Consider the following 25,984-nt stretch of genomic DNA (forward strand, 5'->3'; position numbering starts at 1 on the left):
GCTGAAAACTGATTTCATTTCTGTGTATGTCATTTCCCTCTCCACTCACAGCCAATATTTGTGGGGGGCTATCTTTCCTTTTGGGGTTTTCTCTGAGGCAAGATAGCTTTCTATTTCCTTCTTTAGGGGTAGTTAATTCTTAGACTGTGAAGAGGTGTCTAGGGAGAGTCAGGAACATCCCACGGCTATTACTAGTGTTGTTGTTAGGATTAGGGATTGCGGTCAGTAGAGATACCACCTCCTCAGAGCTCGTCTCATGTTGCATTTTAGCCACCAGGTCATATCGGTGTGGCCTCTTAACCACCAGGTCATAACAGTACAGCTGGCCCACAATGTGTTAAATGCATCTCAAAAGAGGGAAAAGAAATTTCTGAGTCATTTTTTTTTTCCTTTGTAGCTTGTTTTGTCTTTTTTTTCCCCTTAATCTCTGGGTGGTTCAGGATTTTGGTGCTGATATGGAGGTTCAGGGTCTGTCCTTGCGCGTGGATCAACTCGCTGCAAGGGTACAGAGTATCCAAGATTATGTTGTCCAGACTCCGGTATTAGAGCCTAGAATTCCTATTCCTGATTTATTTTCTGGGGATAGATCTAAATTTTTGAATTTTAAAAATAATTGCAGATTGTTTTTTGCTCTGAGACCCCGTTCCTCTGGTGACCCCATTCAGCAAGTGAAGATTGTTATTTCTTTGCTGCGTGGCGACCCGCAGGACTGGACATTCTCCCTTGAGCCAGGAAATCCTGCATTGCTCAATATTGACGCATTTTTTCAAGCGCTCGGATTGCTGTATGACGAGCCTAATTCTGTGGATCAGGCAGAAAAAACTTTGCTGGCTCTGTGTCAGGGTCAGGAAGCAGCAGGAGTATACTGCCAGAAATTTAGAAAGTGGTCTGTGCTCACAAAATGGAATGAGTATGCCCTGGCAGCGATTTTCAGAAAGGGTCTTTCTGAAGCCCTTAAAGATGTTATGGTGGGGTTTCCCACGCCTGCTGGTCTGAATGAGTCAATGTCTTTGGCCGTTCAGATTGATCGGCGCCTGCGCGAGCGCAAGGTTGTGCACCATATGGCAGTGTCCTCTGAGCAGAGTCCTGAGCCTATGCAATGTGATAGGATTTTGACTAGAGCAGAAAGGCAGAAATTCAGACGTCAGAATGGCCTGTGTTTTTACTGTGGTGATTCTGCTCATGCTATTTCTGATTGCCCTAAGCATACTAAGAGGGTCCCTAGGTCTGTTACCATTAGTACTGTACAGCCTAAATTTCTTTTGTCTGTTACCCTGATTTGCTCATTGTCATCCTTTTCTGTTATGGCATTTGTGGATTCTGGCGCTGCCCTGAACTTAATGGACTTAGAATTTGCCAAGCGCTGTGGTTTTTCCTTGAAGCCTTTGCGGAGCCCTATTCCCTTAAGGGGGATTGATGCTACGCCATTGGCCAAGAATAAACCCCAGTACTGGACACAGTTGACCATGTACATGGCTCCAGCACATCAGGAAAATACTCGCTTTTTGGTGTTGCATAATTTGCATGATGTTGTTGTGCTGGGTTTTCCATGGTTACAGGTACATAATCCACTGCTGGATTGGAGATCTATGTCTGTAACTGGTTGGGGTTGTCAGGGGATACATAGTGATATTCCTTTGATGGCCATTTCCTCGTCCCCTTCTTCTGATGTTCCTGAGTTTTTGTCGGATTTCCAGGATATATTTGATGAGCCCAAGTCCAGTTCCCTGCCTCCTCATAGGGACTGCCATTGTGCCATTAATTTGATTCCTGGCTGTAAGTTCCCTACGGGCCGACTTTTCAATCTGTCTGTGCCAGAGCATGCCGCTATGCGGAGTTATGTAAAGGAGTCCTTGGAGAAGGGGCATATTCGCCCGTCTTCGTCACCATTGGGAGCGGGATTTTTTTTTGTTGCCAAGAAGGATGGTTCCTTGAGACCCTGTATAGATTATCGCCTTCTCAGTAAGATCACGGTCAAATTCCAGTACCCTTTACCTTTGCTTTCTGATTTGTTTGCTCGGATTAAGGGTGCCAGTTGGTTTACTAAAATCGACCTTCGAGGGGCGTATAATCTCGTGCGTATTAAACAAGGTGATGAATGGAAAACAGCATTTAATAAGCCCGAAGGCCATTTTGAATATCTTGTGATGCCATTCGGGCTCTCTAATGCTCCATCGGTATTTCAGTCCTTTATGCATGATATCTTCCGGAATTATCTGGATTAATTCATGATTGTGTATTTGGATGATATTTTGTTTTTTTCCGATGATTGGGAGTCTCATGTGAAGCAGGTTAGGATGGTATTTCAGGTCCTTCGTGCTAATGCGTTGTTTGTGAAAGGGTTAAGTACCTCTTTGGAGTTCAGAAAGTTTCTTTTTTGGGTTTAATTTTTTCTCCCTCGGCTATTGAAATGGACCCTGTTAAAGTCCAGGCCATTCATGATTGGACTCAACCCACATCTGTAAAGAGCCTTCAAAAATTTTTGGGCTTTGCTAATTTTTATCGCCGCTTTATTGCTAATTTTTCTAGTGTGGTGAAGCCTCTGACCGATTTGACGAAGAAAGGCGCTGATGTGATGAATTGGTCCTCTGCGGCTGTTGAGGCCTTTCAGGAGCTTAAACGCCGTTTTACTTCTGCCCCTGTGTTGCGTCAGCCAGATGTTTCTCTCCCTTTTCAGGTTGAGGTTGATGCTTCTGAGATTGGGGCAGGGGCCGTTTTGTCTCAGAGAAATTCTGATGGCTCTTTGATGAAACCATGTGCTTTCTTCTCCAGAAAGTTTTCGCCTGCTGAGCGTAATTATGATGTCGGCAATCGGGAGTTGTTGGCTATGAAGTGGGCATTTGAGGAGTGGCGACATTGGCTTGAGGGAGCCAAGCATCGCGTGGTGGTCTTGACTGATCATAAAAATTTGATTTACCTCGAGTCTGCTAAGCGGTTGAATCCTAGACAAGCTCGGTGGTCTCTGTTTTTCTCCTGTTTTGATTTTGTGGTCTCGTATATTCCGGGATCCAAGAATGTGAAGGCTGATGCCCTTTCTAGGAGTTTTTTGCCTGATTCTCCGGGAGTTCTTGAGCCGGCTGGGATTCTCAAGGAGGGGGTGATTCTTTCTGCCATCTCCCCTGATTTGCGGCGGGTACTTCAGGAGTTTCAGGCTGATAAACCTGACCGCTGTCCAGTGGGGAAACTGTTTGTTCCTGATAGATGGACTAGCAGGGTAATTTCTGAGGTTCATTGTTCGGTGTTGGCTGGTCACCCTGGGATTTTCGGTACCAGAGATTTGGTGGCTAGGTCCTTTGGTGGCCTTCCTTGTCGCGGGATGTTCGTTCGTTTGTGCAGTCCTGTGGGACCTGTGCTCGGGCTAAGCCTTGCTGTTCCCGTGCCAGTGGGTTGCTTTTGCCTTTGCCTATTCCTGAGAGGCCCTGGACGCATATTTCCATGGATTTTATTTCTGATCTTCCTGTTTCTCAGAAGATGTCTGTCATCTGGGTGGTTTGTGACCGGTTTTCTAAGGGTACCGTCACACAGTGGCATTTTTATCGCTACGACGGCACGATTCGTGACGTTCTAGCGATATAGTTACGATCTCGCAGTGTCTGACACGCAGCAGTGATCAGGGACCCTGCTGAGAATCGTACGTCGTAGCAGATCGTTTGAAACTTTCTTTCGTCGCTGGATCTCCCGCTGTCATAGCTGGATCGTTGTGTGTGACAGCGATCCAGCGATGCGTTCGCTTGTAACCAGGGTAAACATCGGGTTACTAAGCGCAGGGCTGCGCTTAGTAACCCGATGTTTAACGTGGTTACCAGCGTAAAAGTAAAAAAAAACAAACCGTACATACTCACATTCCGGTGTCCTTCAGGTCCCTCGCCGTCTGCTTCCCGCTCTGACTGACTCCCGGCCGGAAAGTGAGAGCAGATCACAGCGGTGACGTCACCGCTGCACTCTGCTCTCACTGTACGGCCGGATCTCAGTCAGAGCAGGAAGCGGACGGCAGGGGACCTGACGGACATCAGATGGTGAGTATGTACGGTTTTTTTTTTTTTTTTTTACGCTGGTAACCACGGTAAACATCGGGTTACTAAGCGCGGCCCTGCGCTTAGTAACCCGATGTTTACCCTGGTTACCAGCGAATCTCGGCATCGTTGGTCGCTGGAGAGCGGTCTGTGTGACAGCTCCCCAGCGACCACACAACCACTTACCAACGATCACGGCCAGGTCGTATCGCAGGTTGTGATCGTTGGTAAATCGTTATGTGAGACGGTACCCTAAGATGGTCCATTTGGTACCGTTGCCTAAGTTGCCTTCCTCCTCTGATTTGGTTCCATTATTTTTTCAGCATGTGGTCCGTTTGCATGGTATTCCAGAGAATATTGTGTCTGACAGAGGTTCCCAGTTCGTTTCTAGGTTTTGGCGGTCCTTTTGTGCTAGAATGGGCATTGATTTGTCTTTTTCTTCAGCATTCCATCCTCAGACAAATGGCCAAACGGAGCGAACCAATCAGACCTTGGAAACCTATTTGAGATGCTTCGTGTCTGCTGATCAGGATGATTGGGTGACCTTTTTGCCGTTGGCCGAGTTTGCCCTTAAAGGGAACCTGTCACCACGTTTTTGGAAGATGGGATAAAAATAGCGTTAAATAGGGGCAGAGGTGGGCGTTACATTAGTGTGTTTGTTATGCGTTTATTACCCACCTAAGTTGCCGAAATACCTTTGCAAAGTCTCCGTTTTCGCCTGTCAATCAGGCTGGTCTGGTCAAAAGGGCGTGTTGTCTTCCCCCAGATTTTGCGTAGTTTTCCGTTGGTGGCGTAGTGGTGTGCGCATGCCCAAGGTCCCGAATCCTCTGCCAGGGGATTTAAAAGAGCGCGCTGTTCGTTATTTCATTGGTGATCGGTGGGCGCTGCCATCTTCCTTTGGCCGCGCGTGCGCAGAAGCGGCGCTCTGCTGGCCGCGGCTTCAGGAAAATGGCCGCGGGATGCCGCGCGTGCGCAGATGGATATCGCGGCGGCCATTTTCCTGAAGCTGCGGCCAGCAGAGCGCCGCTTCTGCGCACGCGCGGCCAAAGGAAGATGGCCGCGCCCACCGATCACCAATGAAATAACGAACAGCGCGCTCTTTTAAATCCCCTGGCAGAGGATTCGGGACCTTGGGCATGCGCACACCACTACGCCACCAACGGAAAACTACGCAAAATCTGGGGGAAGACAACACGCCCTTTTGACCAGACCAGCCTGATTGACAGGCGAAAACGGAGACTTTGCAAAGGTATTTCGGCAACTTAGGTGGGTAATAAACGCATAACAAACACACTAATGTAACGTCCACCTCTGTCCCTATTTAACGCTATTTTTATCCCATCTTCCAAAAACGTGGTGACAGGTTCCCTTTAATAATCGGGCTAGTTCTGCTACCTTGGTTTCGCCTTTTTTTTGTAACTTTGGTTTTCATCCTCGTTTTTCTTCAGGGCAGCTTGAGCCTTCTGACTTTCCTGGTGTGGATTCTGTGGTGGACAGGTTGCAGCAAATTTGGACTCATGTGGTGGACAATTTGACGTTGTCTCAGGAAAAGGCTCAACGTTTTGCTAACCGTCGTCGGTGTGTTGGTCCCCGGCTTCGTGTGGGGGATTTGGTCTGGTTGTCTTCTCGTCATGTTCCTATGAAGGTTTCTTCCCCTAAGTTCAAGCCTCGCTTTATTGGGCCTTATAAGATTTCTGAAATTATCAATCCGGTGTCTTTTCATTTGGCCCTTCCAGCTTCTTTTTCCATTCATAATGTGTTCCATAGATCCTTGTTGCGGAGATATGTGGTACCTATGGTTCCCTCCGTTGATCCTCCTGCTCCGGTGTTGGCTGAGGGGGAATTGGAATATGTGGTGGAGAAGATTTTGCATTCTCGTTTTTTCGAGACGGAAGCTTCAGTGTCTGGTCAAGTGGAGGGGTTATGGCCAGGAGGATAATTCTTGGGTTGTTGCCTCCGATGTTCATGCTGCCGATTTGGTTCGTGCTTTCCATTTGGCTCGTCCTGATCGGCCTGGGAGCTCTGGTGAGGGTTCGGTGACCCCTCCTCAAGGGGGGGGGTACTGTTGTGAATTCCGTTCTGGAGCTCCCTCCTGTGGTTGCTAATGGTATTTTTGTGAGTTCTGCCCTTGGGCTCCCTCTGGTGGTTTCGAGTGGAACTGCTGCTCCGTTAGGTAGCTGTAGCAGCTGCCATCACTGATCGCCTTGCCTGGGTTTGTTATTTAAACCTGCTCTGGGCTTTAGTTCATGCCAGCTGTCAATGTTAAAAAATAATAAATTACTGATAGGGGTTTGTTATAAATCTCCAAAAATAATGGAAGCAATGGAGAATATCCTTGTAAAGCAAATAGATGAAGCTGCGACTCAAGGAGAAGTCATTATTATGGGGGACTTCAACTACCCTGAAATAGATTGGGGAACAGAAACCTGCAGTTCCAGTAAAGGTAATCGGATTTTGACAACTATGAGAGACAATTACCTTTCACAACTGGTTCAGGACCCAACAAGAAGGGGGGCACTGCTAGACCTAATATTAACCAACAGGCCAGACCGCATATCAAATATAAGGGTTGGGGGTCACTTGGGGAATAGTGATCACAAAATAATAAGTTTTCATGTCTCCTTTAATAAGATGTGTAGTAGAGGGGTGACAAGGACACTAAACTTCAGGAGGGCAAATTTCCAACGGATGAGAGAGGATCTTGGTGCAATTAACTGGGACGATATCCTGAGACATAAAAATACACAAAGAAAATGGGAGACATTTATTAGCATCCTGGATAGGACCTGTGCACAGTATATACCGTATGGAAATAAACATACTAGAAATAGGAGGAAACCAATATGGCTAAATAGAGCTGTAAGGGGCGCAATAAGGGACAAAAAGAAAGCATTTAGAGAATTAAAGGAAGTAGGTAGTGAGGAGGCATTAAATAAATACAAAAAATTAAATAAATTATGTAAAAAGCAAATCAAGACAGCAAAGATTGAGACAGAGAGACTCATTGCTACAGAGAGCAAAAATAACCCCAAAATATTCTTTAACTACATAAATAGTAAGAAACTAAAAAATGATAGTGTTGGCCCCCTTAAAAATAGTCTGGGTGAAATGGTGGATGAGGATGAGGAAAAAGCCAATATGCTAAATGACTTTTTTTCATCAGTATTTACAAAAGAAAATCCCATGGCAGCCAATATGACTAGTGATAATAATTCCCAATTTAATGTTACCTGCTTAACCCAGCAGGAAGTACGGCGGCGTCTAAAAATCACAAAAATTGACAAATCTCCGGGCCCGGATGGGATACACCCCCGAGTACTGCAGGAATTAAGTACAGTCATTGATAGACCATTATTTTTAATCTTTAAAGAGTCCATAATAACAGGGTCTGTACCACAGGACTGGCGTATAGCAAATGTGGTGCCAATATTCAAAAAGGGGACAAAAACTGAACTCGGAAATTATAGGCCAGTAAGTTTAACCTCTACTGTGGGTAAAATCCTGGAGGGCATTCTAAGGGATGCTATACTGGAGTATCTGAAGAGGAATAACCTCATGACCCAGTATCAGCACGGGTTTACTAGGGACCGTTCATGTCAGACTAATTTGATCAGCTTCTATGAAGAGGTAAGTTCCGGTCTGGACCAAGGGAACCCAGTAGATGTAGTGTATATGGACTTTTCAAAAGCTTTTGATACGGTGCCATACAAAAGGTTGATACATAAAATGAGAATAATGGGGATAGGGGAAAATATGTGCAAGTGGGTTGAGAGTTGGCTCAGGGATAGGAAACAAAGGGTGGTTATTAATGGAGCACACTCGGACTGGGTCACGGTTAGTAGTGGGGTACCACAGGGGTCAGTATTGGGCCCTCTTCTTTTTAACATATTTATTAATGACCTTGTAGGGGGCATTCAGAGTAGAATTTCAATATTTGCAGATGACACTAAACTCTGCAGGGTAATCAATACAGGGGAGGACAATTTTATATTACAGGCTGATTTATGTAAACTAGAAGCTTGGGCTGATAAATGGCAAATGAGCTTTAATGGGGATAAATGTAAGGTCATGCACTTGGGTAGAAGTAATAAGATGTATAACTATGTGCTTAATTCTAAAACTCTGGGCAAAACCGTTAATGAAAAAGACCTGGGTGTATGGGTGGATGACAAACTCATATTCAGTGGCCAGTGTCAGGCAGCTGCTACAAAGGCAAATAAAATAATGTGATGCATTAAAAGAGGCATAGATGCTCATGAGGAGAACATAATTTTACCTCTATACAAGTCACTAGTGCGACCACACTTAGAATACTGTGCACAGTTCTGGTCTCCGGTGTATAAGAAAGACATAGCTGAACTGGAGCGGGTGCAGAGAAGAGCAACCAAGGTTATTAGAGGACTGGGGGGTCTGCCATACCAAGATAGGTTATTACACTTGGGGCTATTTAGTTTGGAAAAACAAAGACTAAGGGGTGATCTTATGTTAATGTATAAATATATGAGGGGACAGTACAAAGACCTTTCTGCTGATCTTTTTAATCATAGACCGGTGACAGGGACAAGGGGGCATCCTCTACGTCTGGAGGAAAAAAGGTTTAAGCATAATAACAGACGCGGATTCTTTACTGTAAGAGCAGTGAGACTATGGAACTCTCTGCCGTATGATGTTGTAATGAGTGACTCATTGCTTCAATTTAAGAGGGGACTGGATACCTATCTGGAAAAGTATAATATTACAGGGTATATATATTAGATTCCTTGATAAGGCGTTGATCCAGGGAACTAGTCTGATTGCCGTATGTGGGGTCGGGAAGGAATTTTTTTCCCCATGATGGAGCTTACTCTTACCACATGGGTTTTTTTTGCCTTCCCCTGGATCAACATGTTAGGGCATGCTAGGCTATGGGTTGAACTAGATGGACTTAAAGTCTTCCTTCAACCTTAATAACTATGTAACTATGTAATGTCTTAGGTTGGATTTGGTTCTCTCCTTGGATTTCTCATGTGGCCTGTCCTTGTCAGCAAAAGATAAGTTCTGCTAGTTCTTGTTCGTCCATTTGCTTTGGACATTATTGCTTTGCAAATATGTCTCTTTTTGTCCAGCTTGTCACTATGTCATATTCAGGCCAGCTGGAAGCTCTGGGAAGCAGATTTGCCCCTCCACACCGTGAGTCGGTGTGGAGTTCATTTTTTGTAAACTCTGCGTGGATTTTTGTAGTTTTTAATACTGACCGCACAGTATCCTTTTCTCTCTGTCTATCAAGTTTAGTATTGGCCTCCTTTGCTGAAAACTGATTTCATTTCTGTGTATGTCATTTCCCTCTCCACTCACAGCCAATATTTGTGGGGGGCTATCTTTCCTTTTGGGGTTTTCTCTGAGGCAAGATAGCTTTCTATTTCCTTCTTTAGGGGTAGTTAATTCTTAGGCTGTGAAGAGGTGTCTAGGGAGAGTCAGGAACATCCCACGGCTATTACTAGTGTTGTTAGGATTAGGGATTGTGGTCAGTAGAGATACCACCTCCTCAGAGCTCGTCTCATGTTTCCTTTTAGCCACCAGGTCATATCGGTGTGGCCTCTTAACCACCAGGTCATAACAGGTTCAAAGATGTTTTTGGGTTGTTTTGCTGCATCTTGCACTATCTCTGTGAAAGGCATCATGAAATATGAAGATTACCAAAAGATTTTGGGTTGCAATGTAGTGCCCAGCGTCAGAAAGTTGGATTTGCATCCTTTCAAGCAGGAAAATAACCCAAAGACCCAATGAACGAAAACAAAGCGCTAGAGAGTTCAAACCTGGCCAGCAATGAGTCAGGGTCTAAATCCCATTGAACACCTGTGGAGAGATCTTAACATTGCTGTTGGGAGAAGGCGCCTTCAAATATGTGAGACCTGGAGCAGTTTGCAAACAAAGAGTGGTCCAAAATTCCAGTTGAGAGGTGCAAGAAGCTTGTTGGTGGTTATAGGAAGTGATTAATTGCAGTTATTCATTCCAAAGGGCGTGCAACCAAATATTAAGTTGAGGGTGCAAACAATTTTGTCTGGTCCTTTTTTGGAATTTGGTATGAAATTATGTCCAATTTGCCTGTTTCACTTCTGTTTTTTTCTGTTGTTGCAATACACACAAATGAAATAGAAATGTGTATAACAAATCACGTGTAATTGCATTAATTTTCTGTGAGCAATACTTCATTCTCTGGAACAATTTGAAGAGTGCCAACACTTTCGGCCATGACTGTATCTTCTTTACCATCCTGGATCCCTCTGCCGCTTACTAGGCCCTTGCGATGGAATGAAGTCATATGAGGCCTGTTGACTAGTGACTAATAAGCGACAGGGGTGCCCAGGTTTCTGTGCAGAGGATTGCTGGCAGAGAAGTGAACACTACGCCAATGATGCTGCTATAGAGGTCTGAACTGGTTGCCGGACCAGGGCAGTTTTAATTTTTGTGTTCATTCTTAATATACTCACCCAAAACAACAGGAGGTATAAAATGTCAGTATAGACAATAACTGATACAACATTACAGGTCTGATTTCAAAGTTCAAGCCAAAAACAGCTTCCCATACCTGTATGAAGAGTCGCATCTTATTGATTACTTGGCTGATGATGACATTGGACCCTCGGACTTTAACTTCAGGATTGTTTACTTGATCTTTAAAATCACTGGAAACAACGAGGTTGGTGTAACTATGGAAAAAAAGAAATAGATGACCATCTGTGATATGAAAGTGCTGAGGAGTCCAGTGCAAAAGTGCTGTCAAACTAGAATTGATTCATGTGCTCATAAAATCATATTTTCCATTAGTATTGCATACAGTATATACAAACACCATGCAATCTGACAAATGACGTAGCTTCAATGAAACAAAAAGAGAATATAATAATTATAATGATGATGAAGAAGATAGGCGCGTTATAAAATCAAACCTCCCCCTTTTTTCTGGCCGGAGCAATCATACCAATGCATAAATAGAAGTGAAAAACTCAAGACCACAACCTCTAATCCTCTTATCATATTGGCACTGAAGGCATAATAGCAATCATCGGTCACCAGGCTCCTTCCATCCAAAAGCAAAATATGTTAGACCTGTTTCCTTTTGTTATCTGCAAAATAGGTCATAAAATTGGTTGGTGAGGTCTTATACTGGGAGCCCTCCAAGTCCAGAGAATTTGGTGCACACCCTTGGAGAAGACATGGCCATGCCTTCATAATCATTATCCAATACACAGTAGATAATTGGAGCTACAGAAAAAGCAGGATGGTTTTGTTAGTTGCTAATAGTTTGTCATAGGATCAAGATATAAAACACGATCAGGTTGATGTCAGCTGATCTAATTTCTGCCATTGTTGGAGGTGTCAGAGCTGCCATGTTCCAGTAGACCCAGCAGGCACATAGAATCTCTCTTGCATCATGGTTACGTAGGTGGATAAGAGACCTCTAGATCATCAGGGCCCGCATACTATTCTTGTGATATGTGGTTTAATTTGTTTTCTTCACACCTTGAGAGCTCATTCACACGTACGTGAAAAAATGGTACCGGTGTCATCAGTGTGTGGTCTGTGTGTCCGTTTTTACCATCAGCGTTTTGAATGGATGGTTAAAGAAACAAAAATTATAAATCTTCACCTTTCCTTTGCAATTTTACACACAGACAACACACAGATGCCATCCGTGTTCTGTACATGTTTTTCACGGACCCATAGATTTGCACGGACACACGTTCCATGAAAAAAACATGAAAAAATATGTGAGTAGGACCATAGAGTATAATGGCTACAAGCTGTATCTGTGAAAAAAAAACGGATAGATACGTGCAACACGGAAGTCTGAATGATGACCAATCAGTACTAATATAAGTTCACCAGGGACTATCAATAATTATCAGGCACTATACTCTTTCTCATTTGCTTTGCAGAGACAATTTCCAGCCTTTGCGAGAATAGCCAAAACAAGACACTGCTCGACAACAAGTAACAGTAAGTAAGGTGTTATCTGAGCATGATCGGGTGCTAACCGAGTGACTTTGGTGTGCTCAAAAAATATGTTCGAGTCCCCACAACTGCATGTCTCGCGGCAGTGATTGCCTATCAAACAGGCTATCCCCGCATGTGTTGCAGCTGTCTAACAACAGCGAGACATGCAGCCGCGGGGACTCGAACATATTTTTCGAGCATGCGGAAGTAACTTGGTTAGCACCCGAGCATGATAACACCTTATCCGAGTATGTTCACTCATCACTAATTATAATGTACTATTGACAACAGTGGCAAAATCTATAAGATCAATGCAGCATTATTAACTACCTTATCAAGAGCATTAGAAAGGAGTACGCTGTAAATCAATTTTTGTGGTGATCGCAGATGAAAAGACCACCCTCATCATTGTACTATGTAGGTATAATAGGCAACTTAAGACTAAGAAAAACAGTAAAACAAAGAAAACCAATAACCAATTGCTTATTCTGCAGGCAAACAAAAAGGTAGAAGGAGGCCGCAGCACACGGGCAGCTCATCTGTTTTCCTCACTCTATGTAGCTTTTATTGTTCTAGTGGTAATAGTATAATGATAGAGGGCACGCAAACTGGCTACCGGTAATTGATGGGAGGTCATCTGGAGGTAAACCCAAGTAGAAGAACTGGCCATTTTGCTGGTGTCTGACCTTATAGTCAGGAAGAAGCAGTCTGAACACATCATCGGCAGATGTAATTACACGTGGATTCCCATCATGCACGCACACATGTGTAAAGCGCTGCTGCATACATGGAGGCTTTTGCAGTCTTCTGTCTTGAAGAAAGTGATGTGACATTTATGTTTCAGCCTTGGAGGTAGATCGTTTGCTTTGTCTACGGCGGCTGCTCTTTGTGCTGTTATCTATAAAGGACTAATATAGATATTTGGATCATTTATTACTGAGAATCCCATGCCGAGCGAGCGCCATTCACCTGTTCTCTTGATCTGTAGCGGATATCATTTTATGTACCGTAATGTGCATGGAGTTCAACCATGACCACGTAGCGATCGAGGTGGAGTATAAATTTACACTCCCTACCTCCTTGTTAATGTAAAGAAAACTAAAAGGATTACTTTAAATTAAAGTTTTACTTCTTAGGAGGGAAGGAAAGAGAATTTATAAATTTGTATTGGAGTTAAAATAGCAATAAAAAACTGTACACTTAAGAAAGTTGTGTTGCACTAAGGGTATGTGCACATGATGTCTTTTAGATTTTTTCCTGATATGTTTTAAATCTTCTCCAATGACTTTGCGGCACCTTTGTCGCCAGCTTTTTTCATTTTGAAATGTATGAATTCATAGTCAGCGTCTTCCAAGCAGAAGCCGCCAGAAGAATGGTCAGATCACTTCTTTTAACCACTTTAAGACTTTCGAAACGTGAAGCTGTTAAAAAGAAATTCCAAAGACTGATAATTTCCACAGTAATTCATGTTGATGTTGCTGTGAATATGTTCATTTGTCCGGTGTTTTTTTCTTTTAGACATTGACTGCACTTACCCTAATGGTTCAGGTCATATTGTAAGTTCCTGATCAAAAGGGAAAATGTTTTCTGGCCATTGAAGTCAAAAGTGTGAGCACTTAAGAAGAGTATGGACAGTTCTTATAAAATGATGGGGATCTCACGGAAAAAAACCTAAACAATATATAGAGAAAAAAACAATAAAAAAGAAAATATTGCTTTATTAGCTACGCACTCGTGCTGTGTCCTATCGTTGCTAGTTGGTCAGGTGCACACAAAGGTGAGAGTATTGGCCAGTTCAGATTGTAGTACTCCAGTACCATAAAAAAATGATAAAAACTAAAAATGGATTCTAATCCATTAGAATCATTATAGTGTGCACCTACAGTACAGACCAAAAGTTTGGACACACCTTCTCATTTAAAGATTTTTCTGTATTTTCATGACTATGAAAATTGTACATTCACACTGAAGGCATCAAAACTATGAATTAACACATGCGGATTATATACTTAACAAAAAAGTGTGAAACAACTGAAATTATGTTTTATATTCTAGGTTTTTCAAAGTAGCCACCTTTTGCTTTTATGACTGCTTTGCACACTCTTGGCATTCTCTTGATGGGCTTCAAGAAGTAGTCACCGGGAATGGTCTTCCAACAATCTGGAAGGAGTTCCCAGAGATGCTTAGCACTTGTTGGCCTTTTTACCTTCACTCTGCGGTCCAGCTCACCCCAAACCATCTCGATTGGGTTCAGGTCTGGTGACTGTGGAGGCCAGGTCATCTGGCGTAGCACCCCATCACTCTCCTTCTTGGTCAAATAGCCCTTACACAGTCTGGAGGTGTGTTTTGGGTCATTGTCCTGTTGAAAAATAAATGATGGTCTAACTAAAAGCAAACCGGATGGAATAGCATGCAGCTGCAAGATGCTGTGGTAGCCATGCTGGTTCAGTATGCCTTCAATTTTGGATAAATCCCCAACAGTGTCACCAGCAAAGCACCCCCCACACCATCACACCTCCTCCTCCATGCTTCACGGTGGGAACCAGGCATGTAGAGTCCATCCGTTCACCTTTTCTGCATCGCACTAAGGCACAGTGGTTGGAACCAAAGATCTCAAATTTGGACTCATCAGACCAAAGCACAGATTAACACTGGTCTAATGTCCATTCCTTGTGTTCTTTAGCCCAAACAAGTCTCTTCTGCTTGTTGCCTGTCCTTAGCAGTGGTTTCCTAGCAGCTATTTTACCATGAAGGCCTGCTGCACAAAGTCTCCTCTTAACAGTTGTTGTAGAGATATGTCTGCTGCTAGAACTCTGTGTGGCATTGACCTGGTCTCTAATCTGAGCTGCTGTTCACCTGCAATTTCTGAGGCTGGTGACTCGGATAAACTTATCCTCAGAAGCAGAGGTGACTCTTGATCTTCTTTCCTGGGTCGGTCCTCATGTGACCCAGTTTCTTTGTAGCACTTGATGGTTTTTGCCACTGCACTTGGGGACACTTTCAAAGTTTTCCCAATTTTTTCGGACTGACTGAACTTCATTTCTTAAAGTAATGATGGCCACTCGTTTTTCTTTACTTAGAATTTGTATTATGGCAAGAAAAAAGCAGCTAACAGTCTATTCAGTAGGACTATCAGCTGTGTATCCACCAGACTTCTGCACAACACAACTGAAGGTCCCAACCCCATTTATAAGGCAAGACATCCCACTTATTAAAACTGACAGGGCACACCTGCGAAGTGAAAACCATTCCTGATGACTACCTCTTGAAGCTCATCAAGAGAATGCCAAGAGTGTGCAAAGCAGTCATCAAAGCAAAAGGTGGCTACTTTGAAGAACCTAGAATATAAGACATAATTTCAGTTGTTTCACACTTTTTTGTTAAGTAAATAATTCCACATGTGTTACCGTATATACTCGAGTATAAGCCGACCCGAGTATAAGCCGACCCCCCTAATTTTGCCACAAAAAACTGGGAAAACTTATTGACTCGAGTATAAGCCTAGGGTGGAAAATGCAGCAGCTACTGGTGAATTTCAAAAATAAAAATAGATGCTCCATACCATTCATTATTGCCCCATAGATGCTCCATATAAAGCTGTGCCATATATAATGCTCCATACCATTGATTATTAACCCATATATTATCCATATATAGCTGTGCCATATAGAATGCTCTGCACCGTTCATTATGGCCCCATAGATGCTCCACATAAAGCTGTGCCATATATGCTCTGCACCGTTCATTATGGCCCTATAGATGCTCCACATAAAGCTGTGCCATATATGCTCTGCACCGTTCATTATGGCCCCATAGATGCTCCTTATAAAGCTGTGCCATATATGCTCTGCACCATTCATTATGGCCCCATAGATGCTCCTTATAAAGCTGTGCCACATATACAATGCTCTGCACCGTTCATTATGGCCCTATAGATGCTCCATATAAAACTGTGCCATATATGCTCTGCACCGTTCATTATGGCCCCATAGATGCTCCACATAAAGCTGTGCCACATATACAATGCTCTGCACCGTTCATTATGGCCCTATAGATGCTCCATATAAAACTGTGCCATATATGCTCTGCACCGTTCATTATGGCCCTATAGATGCTCCACATAAAGCTGTGCCATATATGCTCTGCACCGTTCATTATGGCCCCATAGATGCTCCTTATAAAGCTGTGCCATATATGCTCTGCACCGTTCATTATGGCCCCATAGATGCTCCTTATAAAGCTGTGCCCTATATGCTCTGCAGCGTTCAGTTTGGCCCCATAGATGCTCCTTATATAGCTGTGCCCTATATGCTCCGCACCGTTCAGTTTGACCCCATAGATGCTCATTATAAAGCTGCCCCATATGGAATGCTCTGCAGCGTTCAGTTTGGCCCCATAGATGCTCCACATAAATCTGTGCCATATATAACGCTGGTGCTGCTGCTGCAATAAAAAAACAAAACACATACTCCCCTCTCTTGCTTGCAGCTCCTCAGCGTCCGGTCCCGACGTCTCTCCGCACTGACTGATCAGGCAGAGGGTGCCGTGCACACTATATGCGTCATCGCGCCCTCTGACCTGAACAGTCAGAGCGGAGAGACACCGGGAAGACAGAGCGGCGCCCGGCGTGTGGAACGAGGACAGGTAAATATGCGATACTTACCTGCTCCCGGCGTCCCGCTCCTTCCCCCGGACAGCTGGTCTCCGGGTGCCGCAGCCTCTTCCTCTATCAGCGGTCACCGGCACCGCTGATTAGAGAAATGAATATGGGGCTCCACCCCTATGGGAGTGGAGTACATATTCATAAGTTTAATGAGCGGTCCCACGTGACCGCTGTACAGGGGAAGAGCTGCGGCACCCGGAGACAGTGTGACGGGCAGGGGGAGCGTCAGGATCGCCGGGACTAGGTAAGTATGCCTCAGCGCCCTCTCCCCCTCACCCGCCGACCCTGCCACAGACCGTGACTCGAGTATAAGCTGAGAGGGGCACTTTCAGCCCAAAAATTTGGGCTGAAAATCTCGGCTTATACTCGAGTATATACGGTAATTCATAGTTTTGATGCCTTCAGTGTGAATGTACAATTTTCATAGTCATGAAAATACAGAAAAATCTTTACATGAGAAGGTGTGTCCAAACTTTTGGTCTGTACTGTCTATAATAGCATTGCTTACATATTTTAAACCTAGTTTAGGTGCTTAATCATAGCAGGCTTGAAATGGGTTGGAAAATCATTGGAAAATCTGACATGTATTTGTTCCAGAATCTATTCTTGAAATTCTGAAGCAGAACCTCCAGTTTGTTACTCATATGGCCTAGTCCCATTAAATGAGGATAATTCACAAGCTGATACCCAAATGCAATGCTCAGGCCGAAACTGCACGGAATCGGTTTTAATAAGTAACATGTAACTTGAACTTGTTACTGAAGCTGCACTGGAAGAAAGGCATCCATACGGAGTAGCACAGCTTTCCCATTTAACACAAGCATTTTGTAGTTGCTTTTCATCATGATATTTGACCTGAATCTTCTGCACCGAATGCGGTGTGAAAAATTGCTATGTGAACAGTCTCCTACACAAAATCTTTTTTCTAACAGATAGATGATTTTATAGTAGTTAGCAGTCAACCAGAAGATTCCAGTAAGTCCATCAGACTTACATTAGAACAACCAGAAGATTCCAGTAGGTCCACCAGAAGATTTCATTAAGTCCACCAGACTTACTCCATAACCACTAAAAGATTCCAGTAGGGCCATCAGACTTACACCAGAACCACCTGAAGATGCCAGTAAGTCCACCAGACTTACACCATAACCACCCACAAATTCCAGTAGGACCACCAGAATTTCATCAAAACCTCCCAAAGATTCCAGTAAGTGCACCGGACTTACCTACACCAAACCACCCAAAGATTGCAATAAGTCCACCAGACTTACACCAGAACCACATGAAGATTCCAGCAAATCAAATCGGATTCTTGTTTTCAGCATTATATTATGTCTTTAGACATGACAGCCATTCCTGGAACCGCCAAACCTTCACATGCCACACTATGAGTGTGAAACATTGCTTATGCAAGGTATTAGTCTATTTCCTCATGTCCTGAGTTCATGTCTACATCCTACATCTACAGATTCTACCACGTACTAATCAATTCTCATACTCCACATCTGTGAAAAAGTCAATGTCAGCTGAGTGTTCAGACAAGGTGGGGCATGCTTTTCTACATAGAAAAAACATAATTCTCCAGATATTCAGACCTTCATAAACCACAGCCACTTAGGTTTTTTTTTTGCTGTTCGGCGTACACGACAGGAAAGTGCTCAGCCCATACACTGAATGTACCGATAGGGCCCTGTTCATGCGTTTGGCTATTTTTTCCACTGTATGGAAAGTGTTACCTAACGCACTTTCCATTTCAGAGTCATATAGTGAAAAAAATATAATGCGAGGTTTATTTTATTTTTTTTTCACAATGGAAGCCTACAGTCGATGTATTGTATGCCACTTCATGTTAGTATATCGAGGTGCCTTGTATTAGAGGCATATATTGGAAGAGTCCTGATATACAGTATAACTCCGATGGAAATCATAAATGAGGCGTGAAGAAAGCCTTCCTGACATACTATTAATTCTAGTTACTCTGCAACACTCTTCAGCCAGGGAAGGACCTATAGCTCTATTCATCCTCATCTTCCTGGTTCATGAATAAAATGTAGCAAGGGCGTTGAACTCGTGGTCATTAACAGGGTTGTCAGATCTTCTATCTTCAGTAGCACATCACTCCCCTGGCTCCAGGATTTCTGTCTGCGCTCCTGAACATTGACGGTACACACCAGAGACATGGCTGAACCGCTGGACCAAACTGCATTCTCTGATGCTCCTAACCGAGGCAGCACCGAAGAATCTGCAGCATCGAAGGACCTCGGGCGCAGTGAGGCTGGACGGATCCAACCATCTATAGCAGAAATCATGCGCGTGCTCCTTCCCTAGGAAACTGGCCTACTCTGAACAGTACAAGGAATGTATTTTAATAAGTGGTAGGTTGTATTTATAAGCGCTTTACAATTTAACCATTTAAAAAGATGTGAGAGCCCCTCTCATGGTTTTCAGTAGCATGATACCTGTAACTCAGAAAAAGCTGAATTGAACATTGAAAGACATCACATAAGAGGTTTTTGTTCTAAAAAATTTTTTATCTTCAAGTTAATGTTTTTTGGACCATGAAAGGAATCCTGCGCTCTAAATATATAGGACCTATAGCTCTATTCATCCTCAGCTAAAAATAGGCTAATTGGCTTCATAAGGAATTGGTTCTGTGTGTATAAAGCTGAATTCACTCATCCATGTGAGTGTCACCATCTTAGACAAAAAAAAAGTTCTTAGGTGTCATCCTAGGTGCATCAGTTTTTTTTCCTGTTGAACCAAGTAGACTGTCAAAATATTTTCTATCCATTGACTCTATGGATCAGTTTACCCTTTTGTGACCCCAAAACACATTTTACTGATTTGATATAGAAAAGAATAGCATCCCTTGATGGGTGAAAATGTCTTACACCGTGCTGCATCAGCCACGATCAGTGTTGGCACCAACCATTGCCGTTTAACCCCTTAGATGCTGCTGTTATTAGTGACAACAGCATCCAAATGGTTAACAGAGTGTGGGGGCTCTCTCTGTAACCCCATCAACACCCTGAGATCGTGAATGATGGTGTTGAAAGCAATCTATAGCCAAATAATGGCTTTAGAGTATGTCAGCTAGAATGGCTTGTTAGTAACACGTTCGTGGTAAAAATACAAATTTTCATTCTTGTCATTGCACTTTGCCTTAATTCCTGAAAAGTACCTGAAGGTTTAGTAAACTACCTGACAGCAGTTTTGAATATGTTGAGGGGCGCTGTTTTTATTTTTCCAATATATAGGTCCTCCAAGGGACCTACTGTGTATATATATATATATATATATATATATATATATATATATATATATATATATATATATATATATATATATATATATACACTCACCGGCCACTTTATTAGGTACACCTGTCCAACTTCTTGTTAACACTTAATTTCTAATCAGCCAATCACATGGCGGCAACTCAGTGCATTTAGGCATGTAGACATGGTCAAGACAATCTCCTGCAGTTCAAACCGAGCATCAGTATGGGGAAGAAAGGTGATTTGAGTGCCTTTGAACGTGGCATGGTTGTTGGTGCCAGAAGGGCTGGTCTGAGTATTTCAGAAACTGCTGATCTACTGGGATTTTCACGCACAACCATCTCTAGGGTTTACAGAGAATGGTCCGAAAAAGAAAAAAAATCCAGTGAGCGGCAGTTCTGTGGGCGGAAATGCCTTGTTGATGCCAGAGGTCAGAGGAGAATGGGCAGACTGGTTCGAGCTGATAGAAAGGCAACAGTGACTCAAATCGCCACCCGTTACAACCAAGGTAGGCCTAAGAGCATCTCTGAACGCACAGTGCGTCGAACTTTGAGGCAGATGGGCTACAGCAGCAGAAGACCACACCGGGTACCACTCCTTTCAGCTAAGAACAGGAAACTGAGGCTACAATTTGTACAAGCTCATCGAAATTGGACAGTAGAAGATTGGAAAAACGTTGCTTGGTCTGATGAGTCTCGATTTCTGCTGCGACATTCGGATGGTAGGGTCAGAATTTGGCGTAAACAACATGAAAGCATGGATCCATCCTGCCTTGTATGGAGCATCTTTGGGATGTGCAGCCGACAAATCTGCGGCAACTGTGTGATGCCATCATGTCAATATGGACCAAAATCTCTGAGGAATGCTTCCAGCACCTTGTTGAATCTATGCCACGAAGAATTGAGGCAGTTCTGAAGGCAAAAGGGGTCCAACCCGTTACTAGCATGGTGTACCTAATAAAGTGGCCGGTGAGTGTATATATATATATGTCTATATACAGCTTAACAAAAGAAAAATACATTTTACAGATGGTGTTGATGTAAGGTAGGCATATGGGCAATGTTATTTATTATCTATTTTGCGTGATATAATTAAAGGTATAAACATTCAAAGTTTGAATTGTTAATTTTTGGAAAATGTTGTCAAATATCTGACATTTTTATAAATGAATCCAAAACATATCATCCTAAATTTACCACTAAAATAAAATACCTTTTGTCACAAAAAAGGGATATCTTGAAACATTCCAGAGTAATTGAAACATAAAGTGACACATGTCAGATTTGAAAAATCTGGCCTGGTCAATATGTGGATGAAACTTGATGGAACGCTGAAGTACAAAATCTGTCTCCCTAGATTCATCCGTATCTCACGGATCCTCATAGAATTTAATGGCCAAGTCTGATCCACAATACTGAGGAGAATAGGAAATGCATCTAGAGTCACGGTCCGGAGACAAGGATCCAGTTTTAAAACTGATGTGTGTATGGATCAATGAAAACTCTATAGGTTCGTTTGCGGTCTGAGAAAAAAATGGACAGAGATAGGGCGTGTCACACGAATATGTGAATGTAGCCTAAGGGCGCAGTCAGACGGCTGTATTACATGGACGACAATCGCATCGCGGTGCACGGACTGGCCAGCGGCTCTCCTGATCTGAGCGTGACAGCTGCATAGAAATACATGCTGTCACGGTTGGGTCAGTAGAGCCACCGGCCAGTCCGAGCATTACAATGCAATTGCCATCGGTGTTATTCGACCATCTGACTGCGCTCTAAGGGAAAGTATTTTGGCACTGTGTAGGCGAATAAACAGTACATATTCACTGACCCTATTGATTCTATTTTTTTCTAAAAGTTTAGGATTTATCATCGGAACTTGGGATGAGGTCTCCAGTTTTCCTCCAATTCTGCTCCTGCACCGAAATAATTACTGAATCTGGATTCAGACATCTGATTAATTCCGATTACTGGGTGTAATAAATAGATTTTACTAGAACAGCTTTGAAGTCATTCTTGGTATAAAATCAGAGGAGGAACTTCAGGCTCCAGGGCCTAAGGGTAAAACTTGTAACAGAGCCATGGATCTACTATGGGACATTTACAATACTGCACAGGCTGCTGCTGTCTCTTTCTACAACACCTACTACAGATGTAAGAAATGCATCTATGACCCCCTAGCCCTATTATTGTGCTTATACCAAATTTCTTTCAGAGTTTACAATCTGCAGTTTCCTTCTTTAGCCAAACACTTCACTAGATTAGTATAAGGCTGTTAGTTTTAGGCTCGGCCAAATGTATCAACATGTCAGTTGTAGCTCACGGCTCGGTGAGAACGCCAGAGCTACAGTATCCAGTGGTCACATCAATTAGGCAACCTTGTGGGAACATTCATCATCCATGTACTAATTGTTCAAGGCAGGTCGTTCCGTCATTAAGACGTGAGCTGCAAGAACTGGATCCCCCGCTCCTCTAGCCCTGCCAGCCAGACGTTGCTTCTGTACAATGTCTATGTTTCAAGAGCATAGTTATTGATTGGAGAGAGGCAGTTTCTTAATGTGCACTAATTCACCTCAATCAGCTGATCTGTTTCTGCTGAATGCAGCACTCATCCAAAATAGCAACACATTTAGAGCCCGTCTGTATCATGTGAACCCACAGGAGTCGATGTTTGTGCCACCAGATCACCACAAAAGGCAGGGCCTGGGATCGGGGGAAAAATGCCATTCTAGGGCAAGTTGACAAGTTGTATATTTGCAGTAGCCTCAACAAGGGTGAGCTGGTTTTCCTGATGTTGCCTTATGAAAGGTAGTGGCATTTGGACTGTTTATGTGGGTCGGCCTGGATTATATACAATACACTGGGTATATGGGCCCTGTCATTGTACCATGGTCGGTTTGCAAGGTGATGTATGTGCAACTGATAGTATTGCGGCGCTACATTGACCTACATTAAGGAATGTCTGTAGACCCTATTTATGGAGGGTAAATTGACGTCAAGAACAGGTTAAAGCCCCTTTCACACATCAGGTTTTTGCTGTCAGGCAGAAAATGACAAGATGAACAAATCCTGCATCCGCAAGGACTTTTCTACCCTTGTGTCATCTTGGGGAGACTAAAATCTTGATGGTTTTTGAAAATCACCTCACCAACCGTTTTAAAAAAACTCTGGCAAAATTGATGCCACTTAAGTGGTGTCTGTGGCTGAATTTTTGGAAAAAATGGAGACTCTTTTATTTAGTCCCCTTGCTGAGTTTTACATGACATTGCCATCGTCAATTCCAGCTGGGTGGGGTCGTCTGCAGAGTTGTTTACTCATACTATGGCCTGGGATTCAGAGGTCTGCTCCAAAGCTTCAGTGTCTGCTAGTCAGCAGAGTAGCCCAGCCACCCACCGCCTGTTTACCTAAGTACTATTTTTAACGGCATCTGGCCCAGGAAATCCTTTTGGGCCTAGTAGAATTTGGTGCTACTCAGCAGCATACTTCACCCATGAAGCAAGCTACACCGCCTGTTTACCTAACTACTATTTTGTAACGGCATCTGGCCCGGGAAATCTTTTTGGGCCTAGTAGAATTTGGTGCTACTCAGCAGCGTACCCCATCCATGAAGCAAGCTACACCGCCTGTTTACCTAACTACTATTTTGTAACGGCATCTGGCCCGGGAAATCCTTTTGGGCCTAGTAGAATTTAGTGCTACTCAGCAGCGTACCCCACCCATGAAGCAAGCTACACCGCCTGTTTACCTAAGTACTATTTTTAACGGCATCTGGCCCAGGAAATCCTTTTGGGCCTAGTAGAATTTGGTGCTACTCAGCAGCGTACCCCACCCATGAAGCAAGCTACACCGCCTGTTTACCTAAGTATTATTTTTTAACGGCATCTAGCCCAGGAAATCCTTTTGGGTCTAGTAGAAATTAGTGCTACTCAGCAGCGTACCCTACCCATGAAGCAAGCTACACCGCCTGTTTACCTAACTACTATCTTGTAACAGCATCTGGCCCAGGAAATCCTTTTGGGCCTAATAGCAATTTCTGCTACTCAGCAGAGTACCCCACCCATGAAGCAAGCTACACCGCCTTCTTTCTTTGTCAATCTAACCCCTCGGCTCTGGGGTGTCCACTCTCACTCCAGCTCTCTCCTTCTCACAGGTGGACTATCGCGTGTTTTCACACTGTGGCGAATCTTTTGGGCCCAGGCATAAGAAGTCGTCGAGGTAATGGATAATATGTGCCGCCTTACAAACATCCATGAAGACACATTCGAGGAAGCAACTAAACGCCTCAAATAGTGAGCAGGATATGGAGCACCCCATGGGCAAACAGCGATCTATGTAGTATGCTCCTTCACAGAAGCAGCCCAATGGGAGGACACTATTCGGAGGCACAGGTAATAACCGGAACGCCCCCTCAATGTGTTTTGGCCATTAGGGTGCCCCTTACAAACTTCTTGACCCGCCTGATTGCCTCGTCAAAGGAGGTACAGTACATAGTACTGTACTTGGTTCCGCGTCGATGTTGTCGTTTACTGACCTGCCCCTTGGATATGACAAATGGTGGATTAGTCTGAATGTATTGGGTTCATTTTTTGGCACAACTCCCAATGGGGGTACCACTACGTCTTTAAGGAAAGTGTTCTGAATGGACCCGCCGCCATTCTACCTAAAGATATTTATTTTTTTATTTTTTTTGTCAAGACGTCTGGGTGTTGGTAGAGTGAGTTTAGATTTTTACTCCAGCCTTTCTTGATTTTAGAAGGGCATGACATGCCGATATCTGTGTCTCCCCCTCCTTTTACTCCTCCACCTCTTTTCTTTTCACATGACTATATGTAGTTGTGACTTTTCCATGTGTTTGTTGTGTCTTCTGAGCAGTTTGTCAGCTTTTCGACACCTTTTAAGGTGTTTTCTATGTGTTTTCCATGTGTTTGTATGTGTTTGCCTACCATTGGTTTCAATGGGTTTCGACGGTGTTCGACGAACTGTTCGTCGAACACGTCCCTGTTCGACGAACCGAACCCGAACACTAGGGAGGTGGCTCATCTCTAGCCTTAAGCTATGTGCACACGCTGAGGAATTGTGTGCAGATTTTTCTGCACTGATTTTGGTAAATCCTCAGGTAAACCGCAATGCGGATTTACCACGGAATTACTGCAGATTTACTGCGTTTTTTCACGCTTTTTGTGCGGATTCAACCTGCAGTTTTACACCTGCGGATTTCTATTGAGGAGCAGGTGCAAACCGCTGCGGAATCCGCACAAAGAATTGACATGCTGCGGAATATAAACCGCTACGTTTCCGCATGGATTTTTCCGCAGCATGTGCACTGCAGATTTGGTTTCCATAGGTTTACATGGTACTGTACACCTCATGCAAAACTGCTGTGAATCCGCAGTGGCCAATCCGCTGCAGATCTGCAGCAAAATCCGCAGCGTGTGCACGTAGCCTAAGGCATGCACCCAAGTAGTGCATTCATCTGTGACCAGAGAGAAACCTACAGGAGATGCGGAATGGAGAGATGATCCAAACTGACCACAGCAAGAAGCAGTGGCCCTGCAGTTTTGTGTTAGTGGGTCGCTTTCACCCAAGATATAAGCAGGCAGATTTAAACCTAAAGGCACCTGACATTAGTGGATTGTGCTGGGTAGTAAAATGCTGCTCTCTCGTGAGCCTTACAGACTCAGTGCAGGTGGACACAGCTATCCCATGACCTTCATGACTGATGCTTCTACTGAAATGTAGCCAGGCAATAAGAACCAAGTTTATTTTAATCAGGCCGTGTTGACTGTTGCGGAGACTTTACTTCAGTTGTCGTTTTTTCAATAAAAAGTCTGTAGCTTCTCCTGAGCATGACCACTAAGCTTTGCACCTAGTAATGAGCCGTGACCACTAAGATTAGTGCCTCCTTGTGAGAAAGTAAAGGCATTGCTAAGGCATAGAATTTTCTGTATTTGTGTCACTTCTATTCAAAACAAGACAGACTCACACCAGATCCCCACTACTCGCTCATCTTATACATGTGTTCTTATGCAGAAATGCATAAACCTGGTCCATATC

General features: G+C 43.6%; 1 protein-coding gene across 2 annotated transcripts in view; it reads right to left on the reverse strand.

Annotated features, from left to right (window-relative positions):
- LOC143808441 (glypican-5-like) overlaps positions 1–25,984 on the reverse strand; it is a 413,770-nt gene that overhangs the window by 175,878 nt on the left and 211,908 nt on the right. For both annotated transcript variants that reach the window (XM_077291113.1, XM_077291114.1), the window contains one exon: positions 10,582–10,702. In XM_077291113.1, coding sequence (XP_077147228.1) covers positions 10,582–10,702 — 121 coding nt within the window. The remainder of the gene's footprint in view (positions 1–10,581; positions 10,703–25,984) is intronic.

This window comes from Ranitomeya variabilis, chromosome 2, assembly GCF_051348905.1.
Source record: "Ranitomeya variabilis isolate aRanVar5 chromosome 2, aRanVar5.hap1, whole genome shotgun sequence".
NCBI lineage: Eukaryota > Metazoa > Chordata > Amphibia > Anura > Dendrobatidae > Ranitomeya > Ranitomeya variabilis.